We start from the raw sequence: 15,581 nt of genomic DNA, 5'->3' as shown, positions 1-15,581 counted from the left end.
GTGTTGTGGGTTCTTTTACAAAAATGAATTAATGCTCTTTTGTTTCATATTTCTTCAACTCTGTGAATATGGATTTTTGAAGGCATCACAGCTGGCCAAATTCCTTCACAAACAGCAAGCTTAAGTGGAAATAAATCTCAGGCACAGACCTGAAAAATCTCATTTACTTTGGGTTAAATTGAGAAGAAAATAATCATTACTATAGCCCTTTGATGGTGAAGGACCCTAGCAGGGACCATGGAGTACCATTTAAAGTGTGTATGTGGGGGGTGTCAGAGATTTCCCCCCTCTCAGGTGCCCCTCTCCCTACTCTTTCCCCCCACACCTTATCACACTGACCCATGATCCCCATCCTGTCCAATCTGAGTTAATAGCATTGAGACCCTGTGTGTAAGGTCGCAGCTCCACTCACGTTCAGCCCAGCCACCCCTCCATCATGAGCGAGTGGAGTTGTGACTTGGCCACTCACGTTTGGTCTAGCCAAAAGTGGTTGGGCTATGGCCTCGGTGGCCCTCCTCACTCCCCAGAGCATAAGAACGGCCGTACCGGGTCAGACCAAAGGTCCATCTAGCCCAGTATCCTGTCTGCCAACAGTGGCCAATGCCAGGTGCCCCAGAAGGAGTGGACCTAACAGGCAATGATCAAGTGATCTCTCTCCTGCCATCCATCTCCATCCTCTGACAAACAGAGGCTAGGGACACCATTCCTTACCCATCCTGGCTAATAGCCATTAATGGACTTAACCACCATGAATTTATCCAGTTCTCTTTTAAATGCTGTTATAGTCCTAGCCTTCACAACCTCCTCAGATAAGGAGTTCCACAAGTTGACTTTGTGCTGCATGAAGAAGAACTTCCTTGTATTTGTTTTAAACCTGCTGCCTATTAATTTCATTTGGTGACCCCTAGTTCTTGTATTATGGGAATAAGTAAATAACTTTTCCTTATCCACTTTCTCCACATCACTCATGATTTTATATACCTCTATCATATTCCCCTTAGTCTCCTAGCCTCTTTAATCTCTCCTCATATGGGACCCGTTCCAAACCCCTAATCATTTTAGTTGCCCTTTTCTGAACCTTTTCTAGTGCCAGTATATCTTTTTTGAGATGAGACCACATCTGTACGCAGTATTCAAGATGTGGGCGTTCCATCGATTTATATAAGGGCAATAATATATTCTCAGTCTTATTCTCTATCCCCTTTTTAATGATTCCTAACATCCTGTTTGCTTTTTTGACCGCCTCTGCACACTGCGTGGACATCTTCAGAGAACTATCCACAATGACTCCAAGATCTTTTTCCTGACTTGTAGCTAAATTAGCCCCCATCATATTGTATGTATAGTTGGGGTTATTTTTTCCAATGTGCATTACTTTACATTTATCCACATTAAATTTCATTTGCCATTTTGTTGCCCAATCACTTAGTTTTGTGAGATCTTTTTGAAGTTCATCACAGTCTGCTTTGGTCTTAACTATCTTGAGCAGTTTCGTATCATCTGCAAACTTTGCCACCTCACTGTTTACCCCTTTCTCCAGATCATTTATGAATAAGTTGAATAGGATTGGTCCGAGGACTGATCCTTGGGGAACACCACTAGTTACCCCTCTCCATTCTGAGAATTTACCATTAATTCCTACCCTTTGTTCCCTGTCTTTTAACCAGTTCTTAATCCATGAAAGGACCTTCCCTTTTATCCCATGACAGCTTAATTTACGTAAGAGCCTTTGGTGAGGGACCTTGTCAAAGGCTTTCTGGAAATCTAAGTACACTATGTCCACTGGATCCCCGTTGTCCACATGTTTGTTGATCCCTTCAAAGAACTCTAATAGATTAGTAAGACACGATTTCCCTTTACAGAAACCATGTTGACTATGGGCCCTAGCATGATTTGTGTTGGCTAGTCAGTTCCAATCCTTCTTTAATTTGTGTAAGAAACTTACATTGGATCTGAGGGGAGCCAGCCTTATCTATGCTTTGTTTAGTAATTCTGGTAAGGTGTCAGGCTGTCCAAAAGCAAAACAAAAACAAACACCACCACCACCTTCTAACAAAGGAGTCATCAACATGACAGCTATAATCTACCAACAGCTCTCAACCCATTTCCATGTCTGCTGACTTCATCATGTTCCAGGACAACTGGTCCCAGTTCCATCAAATATGAAATGTACAGTGTTCCAACGGGTAGAAGGTACATTTTTGTTGGAGTCAAGCTAGCAAGCCATTGTGTCTGCTGGTAACCAGCTCCTGTAGACTCCCCTCTTTAAGAAGAAGCAGATGACTGGCAACCATGTGGCCAATGACAGGTCCAAACCCCTTTAGAATTCTGGGGCTGTAATGCAGCTAGCAAGAAAGGGGACTCTTTCTTCACCCAAGGCATATCCATAGAACCTACACCTAATGAAATAATTACAAACCAACCCGTGTATTGTCTTCATTAGGTAAAGGGATCTCTTCATAAGTTATTTTGATGTAAGGGGACTTTATAGGTAAAAGCCAGTAGTCTAAGTTGTAAAAGAGGTAAAACTGGTGGTTTAAGACAACCTGATCTACTATTTTTAAGACATTCAAGAAGAACTCTTCAATAGACTGATGAGATTTGAATGGATAGTAGAAATCTCTTATGGCTGCAGCCACTGTCTTGTTTCCTAAAGGTCCAAAAATAGATGTTTCATTCCCCAAATAAATGGGTTCTCCAGTAAACAAAGTAATGCTGGTATAATTTGTTTGTATCTTATTAAATACAGCCCCTAAATCGGCCAACTTCTGGTATGTTCTTAATATAAATTTCGAGCATTCATAAGATTCAAACCACACTACCGCATGCTTGTCAGGACTTGCTTGAACTGTCCAGGTTTCATAGTATATCCCAGTTTCGTTGTCATATTGTACCCATTTTGCCATTTGGTTAAACATTGTTCCTGTAAAAAATAGAAATAGGATATGTCCATAAGCATTATGGAAAACAATACTGACAAATCCAGACAATTCATAGATTACAAGGCTAGAAGGGACCTTTGTGATCATCTAGTTTGACCTCGTGTATAACACAGGCCATAGAACTTCCCCAAAATAATTCACGATGAGCATGCCTTTTAGAAAAACATCCAAACATCATTTAAAAATGGCCAGTGCTGGAGAATCCACCACAACCCTTGGTAAATTGTTCCAATGGTTAATTACTAAGGCTATGATTTTGTCATGGAGGTTGTAGAAGTCATGGAATCCTTGACTTCCAAAGACCTCTGTGACTTCAGCCCCGACGGCTGGGAGCTGCAGGGTCCTGCTGCCTCCCGCAGCGGCAGGGAGCTGTGAGGTACTCTCACCACCTGAGGCAGTGGGTCCTCAAGCTCTGAGCCGCCATGGGCAGCGGGGGTACCCCGCAGCGTCCCGCTGCCGGGGAGGGGGCAAGGGGACCCTGCAGCTCTCTGCCCCACGGGTGGTGGGGTCCCAGAGCTCCTAGCCACCCTACAGCTGCCCAGCCCCTTCCCATTTTATCATGGATATTTTTAGTAACAGTCAGGGACAGATCATGGGCTTCTGTGAATTTTTCTTCATTGCCCCTGACCTGTCTGAGTTTTACTAAAAATATTCATAACAAAATCTTAGCCTTATTAATTACCCTCACTGTTAAAATTTACACCTTATTTCCAGTCTGAATTTGTCTAACTTAAACTTCCAGCCATTGGATTATGTTATACCTTTCTCTGCTAGACTGAAGAACCTGTTATTAAACATTTATTCCCCATGTCAGCCCTTAACTTTCTCTTTGTTAAGCTAAATAGATTGACCTTTTTGAGTCTATTACTATCAGGCACGTTTTCTAATCCTTTATTCATTCTCATGGCTCTTCTCTGAACTCTCCAATTTATCGACATCCTTCTTGAATTGTGGGTGCCAGAACTGGACACAGTATTCCAGTAGTGATCACACCAGTGCCAAATACAGAGATAGAATACAGGGATATAGATAGAGGTAAAATATAAGGTTATAAAAACAGAGGTTCCACTATTTATGCATCTTAGGATTGCATTAGCTCTTTTGGTCACAGCATCACATGGGGAGCTCACATTCAGCTGTTTATCCACCATGACCCCAAATCTTTTCCGGTGTCACCGCTTCCCTCATCATGTAAGTACAGCCTACGTTCTTTGTTCCTAGATGTATACATTTACATTTAGCCATATTAAAATACACATTGTTTGCTTGCACACACTTTACTAAGCAATTCAGATCACTCTGAATCAGTGACCTGTCTTCATTATTTATCACTCCCGCTATTTTTGTGTCTACAAACTTTATCAGTGATGATTTTATGTTTTCTTCCAGATAATTGATAAAAATATTAAATAGTGTAGGGCCATGAACCTATCCCTGTGGGATCCTACTGGAAACACACCCACTCAATGTTTTCCTATTTATAATTATATTTTGAGACCTATCAACTAGACAATTTCTAATCAATTTAATGTGTGCACGTTAATTTTATATCATTCTAGTTTTTAATCAAAATGTCACATGGTGCCAAGTCAGATGCCTTACACAACTCTAAGGGCTTGTCTTCACTACTGTGCTAAATTGGCCGCTGCTGCAGTCTTGCGCTTCTCATATCTATTCAAATGCTCTTGCAAAGACCCTTTTCCTAGCCTGTTCCTTGACCACATCACCTCTCTCTTCCATCCCTCCACTGCATCCCCTTTCTCTATTGCATCAAATACAAGCTGCTGATTTTCATTTGTAAAGCCTTTAACTGTCTATCCCTACTCTACCTAGCCATCTCTCATTCACTAGCCTCTAATTGGCCCATGATGCCAGCATCCATCACTCACTTGTTAAATTTTCAAATAAGCACCTGTGCTTTCTCCCATGCTGCCCTTCACTGTTTCAGAGGGGCTCCCCATACACACCCAAAAAGCCACTTCATTGTTCTCCTTCAAATCCTTCCTTTAAAAAAGCACCTTTGCCCCAAAGTCTACAACAAACTTGACAATGGTTTGCTGAGACCACTGCCTATCATACTGACCAATATTGTCTCATTGTTTCCTTGTACTCCCCTGTCTGTCTGTATCCACCTGTTTTCTCCTGTTTGTACTTAGATTGGAAGCTCTTTGGGGCAGGAACTGTCTTTTCGTACTGTGTTTGTACAGAACCTAGAGCAATGAGGTCCTCCTGAGCCATAACTGGGGCTCCATAGCTGCAATACAACCAACAACAATCCTATTCTTTTATCACTGTTGGTTGAATTTTTGGAACTGCCTATGTTCAGGTTCATAATACAGCAAGTCATAAATCCTGTATTAACAACCACCCTGCCCTTGTATGCTGCACAGAGAGGAATTTTAATTACACTTCATATTCTTGGAGTGTACTGCAGTGTATATCATGGGATGGCGTTTCCCTCTCTTCACAAGACTGGGATTTTTATCGTTAAATAAAAAGCACTGGCCGCAACAAACAACTTATTAAAAGATTATGCACGAACTGGGCATGCAATTGAAATTATAAAATTATCTTCTTTACTTTTTTAATGTTTCAAAACACATGTCCTTACTAACAACTCTGTGCCCCTTTAAAGTGATTTTCAAATATTACAAAATGTCAAATCGCCAAAACTGGCACAAGCTACTCAAAAAATGTTCAAACCTACCCGCTGAAGAAATTCAACCCACACACATTTCTTACTAAGTTAAGGTCTCAGGGAGTAAAAGTGCCATGCAGTATTTTCTGAAGGTCAACACACGCCGTCGTCAGAGCAATGAAGAAAGTGATTTCCAGAGCATTCTCCTATCACAGTGAAAATACCAGAAAGCCACAATTGCACAAGAAATTCTGTGGTGTTAGGAGCCCAAAACTGCAGACTCTTGGTAGTGCTGATTTGCTTAGTTTTTGCAGGATTGGGCCCCAAGGTCATCAAGACCAAAACTTACAAGAAGGTCCTACAGAGGTCTGTCCTGGGTCTGACACTATTCAATATTTTCGTTAATGATTTGGATGATGGAGTGGAGATTATGCTTATAAAATTTGTGGCTGGCACTAAAGGGGAGGGGTTGTAAACACTTTGGAGGACTGGATTAGAATTCAAAAATGATACTGATAAATTGCAGAACTGGTCTGAAATCAATAAGATGGAATTATCTAAAAGACAAGTGCAAAGTACTAAACTTCACAACTCAAATTCACAAATACAAAAATGAGGAATAACTGGGTAGGCAATAACACGGCAGACAAGGATCTGGAGATTATATTATATCACAACTGAATATAAATCAACAATGGGACAAGTGCAAAAAAGGTTATGTAATTTTGGGAGATATTAAGAAGGTGTCAGATACAAGACCTGGAAGGTAATTGTTCCATTCTACTCAACTCTGGTGGGGCCTCAGCTGGAGTACTGCTTCCAGTTTTGTGCAGCACACTTTAGATAGATATGTACAAATTGGAGAAAGTCCAAAGAGAGCAACAAAAACGATAAAAGGTTTAGAAAACCCAATCTGTGAAGAAAGGTTGAAAGAACTGATAGTCCTGGGGAAGTTCTGCACAACTGCGGCGCAGCAGAAAAATCCACACACACACACACAGAGATTCTCTTTGCTTCCTTGCAGAAAATGGATTCTGTGGGGAAGCAAAAAGAAGTTGCACCAGTACTCACTCATCCCTCCCTGGCAGCTCAGATGCCTCTGTTCTGTCACTGGGAGAAGGGAGGATCTGGGATGTCCTGGCCGCCCAGGGACATTAGTCTCAACTGGGGAGGGAGGCAGGGGGAGGACGGAGATGCAGTTCCCCCTTCCCTGCACGGAGCAGCCAGGCTAGGTCAGATCAAACCCCAGAAACTTCCCCTGGCTGCAGGAAGCTCTGCACCATGGGTGGGTGTGTGTGGGTGTGTGTCTGGGTGCGGGGGTCCAGGTCATCCCACTTAACAGCTGCACCCTGACCCCCCCACACCAAGCCCCACTCTCTCCCCCACACACACACACTGAGCCCTAACCAGTTTCACCTGGACTAGCCTAGAGTCCCATCCCCCCTGCATCCAGAACCCCGCACTGAGCTGCCTGCACCCAGATTGTGCCACACAGAAGCCTGGCACTCTTGAGGGAATTCTGCACCAAAAAATTAAAATTCTGCAATGTTCTGCATATGGTGCGGGGGGGTGGAGGGGAATGGGACTCAGGGTAGGAGGTTGGGGTACAGGAGGGGTGTGGCAGGGGACTCAGGGCAGGGGGTTGGGTGCAGGAGGGATGGGGGTGAAGCAGGGGGCTCAGGGCAGGGGGTTGGGGTGCAGGACGGGGCTCAAGGCAGGGGGTTGGGGTGCAGGAGGGGTTTGGGGTGCAGGCTCCAGCCTGGTACCACTTACCTTGAGCGACTCCGGGGTGGCAGCGGTGCACAGCGGGGCTAAGGCAGGCTCCCTGCCTGCCCTGGCCCCGCGTCGCTCCCGGAAGTGGCCTGCATGTCCGGCAGTGGCTCCTGGGGGTGGGGCTTAACTGCACGCTGCCCTCGCCTGCAGGTTCTACCCCCGAAGCTCCCATTGGCCACGGTTCCCCGTTCCCAGCCAATGGGAGCTGCGGGTGGCAGTGCCTGCACAGAGCCCTCGGCCCCCCCTCCTCCAGGGGCCGCAGGGACGTGGTGTCGGCCGCTTCTGGGAGCGGTGCAGGACCAGGGCAGGCAGGGAGCCTGGCTTAGCCTCGCTGTGCCACGGGGCTGGCAGTCCCGCAGGACGGATTGAAAGCCCTAACGGGCTGGATCCGGACCACGGGCCGGATCCGGACCACGGGCCATAGTTTGCCCTCCCCTGCACTAAGTAGTAATGACCACAATACAATTAGATTCAACATCCAATGGGGAAGTCAGGTACCAAAACCCAACATAATTACACTAAACTTTAGAAAGGAGTATTTCAATAAAAAGGAGGAGACTAGTCAAAAATGCCCTAAAGTTAAAAGTAAAGGCAGTTAAATCCTTAGATATGGCATAAGGAAACAATAGCAGAGTCTCAGAAGGAATATATCCCTCGGCCCGCGCAGCTTCCTGCAGCCCCCATTGGCCTGGGACGGCGAACCGTGGCCAGTGGGAGCCACAATCGGCTGAACCAGTGAACGCGGCAGGTAAACAAACCGGCCCGGCCCGCCAGGGTGCTTACCCTGGCAAGCTAAGTGCCAGAGGTTGCCGATCCCTGAATTAGGAAGTAAGAGGTCATCATGGGGGGGCAGATTATCCCACATCTCCCTACTGTAGGTTTTTTGCACCTGCTTCTGAAGCACCTGTTGCTGACCATTGTCAGAGATAGGAAATTGGAGTAGATAGACCATGGACCTGATCCTGTCTGGCAATTCCTATCTACACCCAATTTGCACATGTACATATGATTATACAAGACACATGGTAAGAGAGATTCAAGTCAAAGATGTATGAGTGTCATCAACATGCTGCAGCAGTAGAACCCAAACCATCTGACTGTCTCCCCAAGCAGATTCACATATGTGCCAGAGAACAGGGAAAATGGAATGGAGTCAAGGATTACACTTCACAAAAGTCCCTTGGGAAAATGAGCAACCTGCCAAAACTACACTATAGCATCTCCCCAAGAGGAAAGTACCTCACAAGTAATATTCTAACCACTCCTGCTAGGACCTACAGGAAAGGTCAAAAATACATTATGATCAACAGTACCAGAGGCTACCAACAGATCTGAAAGAACTGGTGTGGACATCTGATCAATATGGAGGAGGCCCACGTATTTAATAAGTTACGGCTCTGTCACATTATTTGGGCTGCTTTTTAATTCTTAGCAGCATCGGTCAGATGGAATCTGCAGACTCAAAGGTTGAGGTGCCAAACTGATGAAAATGGAAGGGAACTTAGGTAGAATAACACATCACGTTAGCATCTGAAACACACAGGGCTGTAGTTTTAATCTGATTTTCGCTGCTTAGAAAGAAAAGCAGCCTGTAGAGTGTGCCAGAGCCTTAGCCCGCTAGATGAACATACTGAATACTTCTACACATGTTATTTAAAAGGCAGCAGATTCTTGTATGAGCTTTGCATGCAACTTGTTCAGTATTTATTAAGGAGAGAGTTATTTTTTATTCTAGCATTTCAGTTTCACATTGAGGAGCTGTGATGAGCCCATAATGTAGATTGAACCAAGAAGCTATTTTGGTGAGCTATACAAAAAGACTAAGTATAATAAATACCCCACTTGTCCTGCAGTATGTGATAGATAGGTCTATTACTGCTACTGGGATTATTTGCAGTTTTATGATACAACAGTTGGGGGAAAAAAAGATGAGTGACTGTAGCTGTTCTTGAGAGCATTTCCTGTTATGTCCTACTTATCAGTTCAAGAGCACAACACAATTCTCTCAATTTTTTCCATTTAAAAATTCATCTGCCACTTCACAGCAGGAGGTTGTGTTCCAGCACAAGTGTATGAAAAGAGGCTATTTTTACACTCAAAAGACTCCACTATTCTTGCAGAGGTGCTCATGTGACATACCAAGCAATTTTCACTTAACAGCATCTTTTTAGCATGGCTTGTTCAAAGGACAGTATTACCATATCACTTCCTATATTAAGAAAATTAGAAGAGTAATATTTCAATTTCAAATTAACAGCTTTAATCACTCTGCATTGCAAATGACTCACAAAGAGTGAGTGGAAAGATACTGTCTGACATGAATGTGAGCCTGTCTTAGTACATTATGGTATTAGTGTCACCACAGGATTCTGAAATCTACCTGATATAGTGGTCACCAGAACCAAGGTCCCATTTTCCTTCCAGTGTACATCATCTATTCCTTCATAAAAGCATGCAGCACCCTGATTACACCAGAATGGTGCATCCATGTCAGGCCGGAGATGTGGAAATGTGCAGTTCCCAAGCTGGAAGAGTTCATACCATTCCATTGTGTAGTTTTTGCCAGTTAGAGAGCTCTTGAAGCCAACAGCATCATGCATAATATTCTGAGGAAAGGTCATGAACACAAAGAAAAACAGTTTTGTAGGGCCAACTTCACTTTGCATTACTTACCTACTGTACAGTAGTTTAGAAAATAGGGTTCTGTAAAATGGGATGTACCACGCTAAATTACACAAATATTGATTCACATCATACTTGTCTGTATCCTGCACCGACGTCCATTTGCAGCCTGTAGTAGTGGTAATTAGGAGTTAGATATTCAATCGGAGTTAGGCATCAAACTTCCTCTTATCTCTGCATATCCCCCCTCCAACCTCCCAAATTGTGGACCAAGGATCAACAAATGAAGCTCCTTTTGTGGACCCAATCCTGTACAAAGTAATGTAAACCATTTGAAAACCTCAGTGTTGCCATCTACAAGCATTCAAAAATCATGAGTCAGGCCCCAAAATCATGGAATTACCGTAAAATTCATGCTGTTAACAATAAGTGTTGGATTCAGTTTATTTGCCTTCTCATCTTTTACTCTCTAGAACAGTGGTTCTCAAACTAGGGCTGCCGCTTGTTCAGGGAAAGCCCCTGGCGGGCCGGGCCAGTTTGTTTACCTGCCCTGTCCGCAGGTTCGGCCGATCGCGGCTCCCACTGGCCGTGGTTCGTCACTCCAGGTCAACGGGGGCTGCAGGAAGGGCGGCCAGCACGTCCCTCGGCCCGCGCCGCTTCCTGCAGCAGCGAACGGGAGCCGCGATCAGCCAAACCTGCGGACGCGACAGGTAAACAAACCGGCCCAGCCCGCCAGGGGCTTTCCCTGAACAAGCGGCAGACCTAGTTTGAGAACCACTGCTCTATAGTGCGCATATTTAAGCTTCCCTCTGCAACCATAACAGCTAGATATTTACTTTAAAAAAAAGCAGCTGAGATTCTGTTGCATTCACATGATTCCAGGAGCTGAGGCTTTAAGAGAAACACCATATATTGTGAGACTTGTAATAGAAGTCGAAAGAGTTGGCAACACTGTCAGTGAGTGATCCACAGGGCAGACTGCAGCTTGTTTTTCAGATCAGACAGATATCCATGTTCATACAAAATTTAATTCAAATCAGACTTTGTTTACTGTGAGATCTTACTTCTTCATTTTAAAAAACAAAGCTGTACATGTATAAGATTAACAAGATCTTTCCTACACACTAGCCAGATATTTTGTCATAAAGGACCAATTCAAAGTGTTCTTTGTAAGTGATGTTAAAGTCAATGCAAAAATGCAAATAAATACAAGGTAACGCACACACAATACATTTCCAATCCTTGGTATGTAAGGGCAAAAATACCACATCATGTTCTTTTCCTAATCTGTCTTGAATTACTCCCATAACTCTTGTTTCAAGGTTAGCAGATTTCTAGCCCATAGCCTCCAATATTCCACACAACTATGCTTAAATATTATAATGAATGAAGTCCTACTGTTGACATTTGCTGCTGAATTTAACTGATTTGAAACTAATACATTTTTGTTAAATGAAAACATCACCTTACCAAATGTCTAAGCAGATCCCCATATTTGAATTCCCACACTGGAGCTTGTAATCGATAGACTTCAATGACATCCTCATCCTTCATTGCTGGAATGGGACAGCCAGTAGGACAGAAAGTGTAACGAGCTTGACAATAGGGATCTGTTTTCGGACGGTAATCAAAACGCCTACGTTTAAAAACAAAAGCATGGAAAACTTTCTGTGTTGCTTCAGAGGAAAAGTAGGATGCCACAAAGACATTTATTTTAAGAGCCACTTTCCAAAACAGCCTCTAATGGCCTGATTTTTAGAAGTTCTGAATACCTGGAGCTCCCCTTCAAGTCAATGGGAGCTATGGGTGTGCAGCACCTTTAAAAGTCATAAGACCCCAACCCTGAAAACACGTACACAGATGAGTTAATGGGATTACTCAGGTGCATGTTTGTAGGACTAAGGCTTAAAATTGCATCTTCAATATGTGAGTGCACATAATAACATTTAGATGTCTAATGTGGGAAACAATGTTAATTGCACTGTAATGTACTTGCACTCGCAAGTAACTTGCACACACTACACTGTGGTCACAAGATTAGAGGTTGGTTTAAGATCTGTTTCAAAATTTGGTCCCAAGGGCTTTTCTACACAGGAAATAGCTATTCTGGAATAACCATTCAGCAGTAAGTATTCCACAATAGCACCCCTGTAGACACTATTCTGGAATAAAAGTGACTTTACTCCAAAATAATTACTCTCCTCACAAAGTGGAGTAATTATTCTGAAATGAGATCACTTTTATTCTGAAACAGAGTGTCGATAAAAGGAGTTATTTTGGAATAGCTAAATTATACCACAACAGCTATTCTGGAATAATGATGCCAGCCAATTTCCCCCATATAAAGAAGGCCTAAGAATCTGAAATCCACACATTTCTTCCAGAGATTTTCAGCTCTCCCATTAAACCTCATTCTAGGTAATCATACCTTGTTTTCAAAATAACTGAAAAAACAGACTCTACATGTACAGTACTATCAATATAGACCATAAAACCATGATTTCTCCACTTCAAAAGTTCTCCAACGACCTTCAAATTCTACTCTAACTCATTCACTATATTTCATTTAGGTCCTGTTCCTCCTCACATTAAATTATAAACAGCATCCAAACACACAACTTAAATATTCTCCCCCCCTTACAAGAGCAAGATATTAAATATGCTTATTTCAGTAAAGATATGAGATGATCAGGCCCTTATATGCTTTATAAGGGTTGGTTTTGTTTCAACAAGTTTGAAATTATAGGGCCTAATTCTGCGCCCACTGAAGTCAACGGCAAACCCCCACTGACTTCAGCGGATGGAGGAACAATCCCTCAGTTACTATGTGTTTTGTTTCCTTTCTAGCATTCAGTAATCAGTCTTTGATACTAGGAACACACTGCCCCCTCCATCCCCTATACACTCACTAGATGTAATAGTTAACACCCCTCTCTACCCACTCCCACAAGTCCTTCCCCACATAAGTCAGACAAAACTTCTACATGTATTACTATCCCTTCTCCCAAAATCCTCCTACAATCACATGCACAATTCCATTTGTTTATTAAATGTACAGGCTATGGAGCAGGATTGAAACTTCCTACCAGACATAGAATTTCATCTGTGTTCAGTAGTAAGCTCCAGCTATAGAGGAAGGGAAAGAAATACAGAATTGAGTCCTAAATATTCTTCCACTGTAATTTTGATTGCAGAGTTTCTTTGAGGCTTTTGTATTTGTTAATTTAAAATAAAAAAATAATCAACCAGATTAAAATTTGTTCTGTGGACTGCATATAGCTTAATACAATTAAATCAGTGAGACAACTCCTGGCATTAAAGTTAAGGATGTGTGTTTGCAGGACTGGAATCTTATGTATCTACCTTTAATAAAGTTAATTAGCTCACATGAATTAAAGAGAGAGAGAGAGAGAGCATGTGTGTGTGAAAATATTTAACATATTTGGTTCACCAAAAACGGCTGCAGATGCTCAAAGGCCAACCTAGGAAAAACAAAAAGTGGCTATGCAAAAATATCACCTTCAACAGATCAGCTCCCTGTGTGTATTCAGAATCTTATCTTCTCACTTTATAACACTGAATATTTAATTTTAATTTAAATTAAAGAAAAAAATTCTATGGCACAATTAACTTCTGTTAGCACTGAAGATTCCATACAACCATAGAACAGTGAGCAGCATTCTATATCAGTTCATGCATCAATAACGATTGTTAACCAAGTTACAATTACAAAATATTTTGACCTGATTTTCTGAGGCCTCAGGCATCTGCAGCTCCTGCTTACTACAATAAGAATTAAATTATAAGTATCACTAAAAATTATGGCACTTATTACTGTTTGTGGCCAAGATCCACCAGTTAGAAAGAACACAGCTTGATTTTCAGATTCCAGGTCAAGTCTACAGGACCTATCCTCTTGTAAATTGAGAATTTGATATGATGCCACTGACAAACAAGGAATTACTCTGAATGACTTAAAAAAGAAGTCCCAAACTTTAATTATTATTATCACTATTAACACCTCATTATGTATAATAATGAAATGCGAGGATGGAGTCTACCAAACTAAAACAGGTATCAGAAAAAAGCAGGTGTCTCACTTAAACAGTCCTTTGGCAAACTAGATTTACTAATGTACTAGAACTAGTAAAAAAATTACTAAAATGGTTCAAGGAGTCCTGACACAGATGCTCCAATTTTTAGGGCACTTAAACAACACCCTTAGAAGATGGAAAATCATTGTAGAAAAGAAATCAATAGCAACCTCAATGTCTTTCATCACTCTGCGATTTTCAGGCTTGCTCTTGACTCATTACAAACTTCCTAATCTGGACTGGAATTTTGAAAGCAAAAGCCAAAAAAGCCATCTTAATTAGTTACACAATATTTCACAAAACTTTTTGCCAACTCAAACCAGTGAAGCCCAATGACTTCCTGGAGTTATGAAACCTGTTTTCAGAGACTGCCCCTGGTTTTTTGTATTTGTTTAAGAATCTACCTTTTACAGGCAGAAAAAGGGAAGTAGTTGCAGTTTCTATACTTAAACAGTTCAGAGATGGCTTGATTTATAATGTGCTGTACAGAAAAACATAAGAATGGCCATACTGGATCAGACCAATGGTCCATCTAGCCCAGGGGTCGGAACCTCTGGCACGCGGCTCGCCAGGGTAAGCACCCTGGTGGGCTGGGCCAGTTTGTTTACCTGCCGTGTCGGCAGGTTCGACCGATCGCGGCTCCCACTGGCTGTGGTTTGCCGTCCCAGGCCAATGGGGGCTGCGGGAAGCGGCGCGGGTGAGGGATGTGCTGGCCGCGGCTTCCCGCCGCCCCCATTGGCCTGGGACGGCGAACTGTGGCCAGTGGGAGCCGCAATCGGCCGAACCTGCCGACACGACGGGTAAACAAACCGGCCCGGCCCGTGGGCCGGAGGTTGCCGATCCCTGATCTAGCCCAACTAGCTCATTCCCTCTGAAGCACCTGACACCAGCCACTGTTGGAGGACAGGACGCTGGGCTAGTATGGCCATTCTTAAGTTTTTTAAGGCTTTGACCAAAACTGCAACTTGCAAAATTACTCACTTGTATACTGATATAAGTCAGCCCTTTGATTCAAAAAGAGCTACTTGGACAGAGACTCCTCCTGGCTGTGTATCTATGATTAGCCACTTCTGCAATCAAATCCAGGGGTCACTGTAGTGCTGCAGGCTGACACTCAACCTAAAAGGCTTTTTTAACCGTGTGATCCCCTGAACAAGGAAGCTTTAAAATGATATCTGGTTTACACACACTCACCCAAAGAGGAGAGGGAAAGAGGCTCTGAATTAAGTGTCTAAAACCCCAAAGTGGGAGTGATATATACACACACACACTCACACACAGTGAGCCAGCCTTGCTTCCTGTGCAGGCTACCAACTCACCTGTAAGGCACAGGCCACTTGCGTTGTTGCTGGGGCTGGGATCCTGCAAGGGAGGCAGGCATCCCAACCACTAGCAGCAGCAACAGCAGCTCCCGGTGGCAACCGACCCTCATCCCTGGGCGCAGCCCCCGCCGACAGCCCCTGGCCGCTGGTCCGGACGCCTGACCACAGTAAGCTGTCCCGGGTGGGGATG

At 43.2% G+C, this 15,581-nt stretch overlaps 1 protein-coding gene across 1 annotated transcript; it reads right to left on the bottom strand.

Annotated features, from left to right (window-relative positions):
• Positions 1–1,804: 1,804 nt before the first annotated feature.
• Positions 1,805–15,507, bottom strand: CLN5 (CLN5 intracellular trafficking protein). Its single transcript, XM_026662162.2, has 4 exons — positions 15,389–15,507; positions 11,446–11,611; positions 9,734–9,959; positions 1,805–2,923 (listed from the first exon to the last, which is right to left on the bottom strand). The coding sequence occupies exons 1-4, from the start codon at positions 15,499–15,501 to the stop codon at positions 2,412–2,414; spliced, it is 1,017 nt and encodes a 338-aa protein (XP_026517947.1). The 5' UTR covers positions 15,502–15,507; the 3' UTR covers positions 1,805–2,411.
• Between the last annotated feature and the right edge of the window lie 74 nt (positions 15,508–15,581).

The sequence above is a fragment of the Terrapene carolina genome, unplaced genomic scaffold (assembly GCF_002925995.2).
Source record: "Terrapene carolina triunguis isolate 2854851 unplaced genomic scaffold, T_m_triunguis-2.0 Scaffold21, whole genome shotgun sequence".
NCBI lineage: Eukaryota > Metazoa > Chordata > Testudines > Emydidae > Terrapene > Terrapene triunguis.
This window is presented reverse-complemented; position numbering and strand designations above follow the sequence as displayed.

Excerpts from the sequence above, each read along its gene's own strand:
- CLN5 (XM_026662162.2), bottom strand. The coding sequence starts at position 15,501 with ATGAGGGTCGGTTGCCACCGGGAGCTGCTGTTGCTGCTGCTAGTGGTT. Across the intron at positions 11,612-15,388 it reads AAGTGGCCTGTGCCTTACAG|GCGTTTTGATTACCGTCCGA; the intron begins GTGAGTTGGTAG and ends TTTTAAACGTAG. Across the intron at positions 9,960-11,445 it reads GGGATCTGCTTAGACATTTG|AATATTATGCATGATGCTGT; the intron begins GTAAGGTGATGT and ends ACCTTTCCTCAG.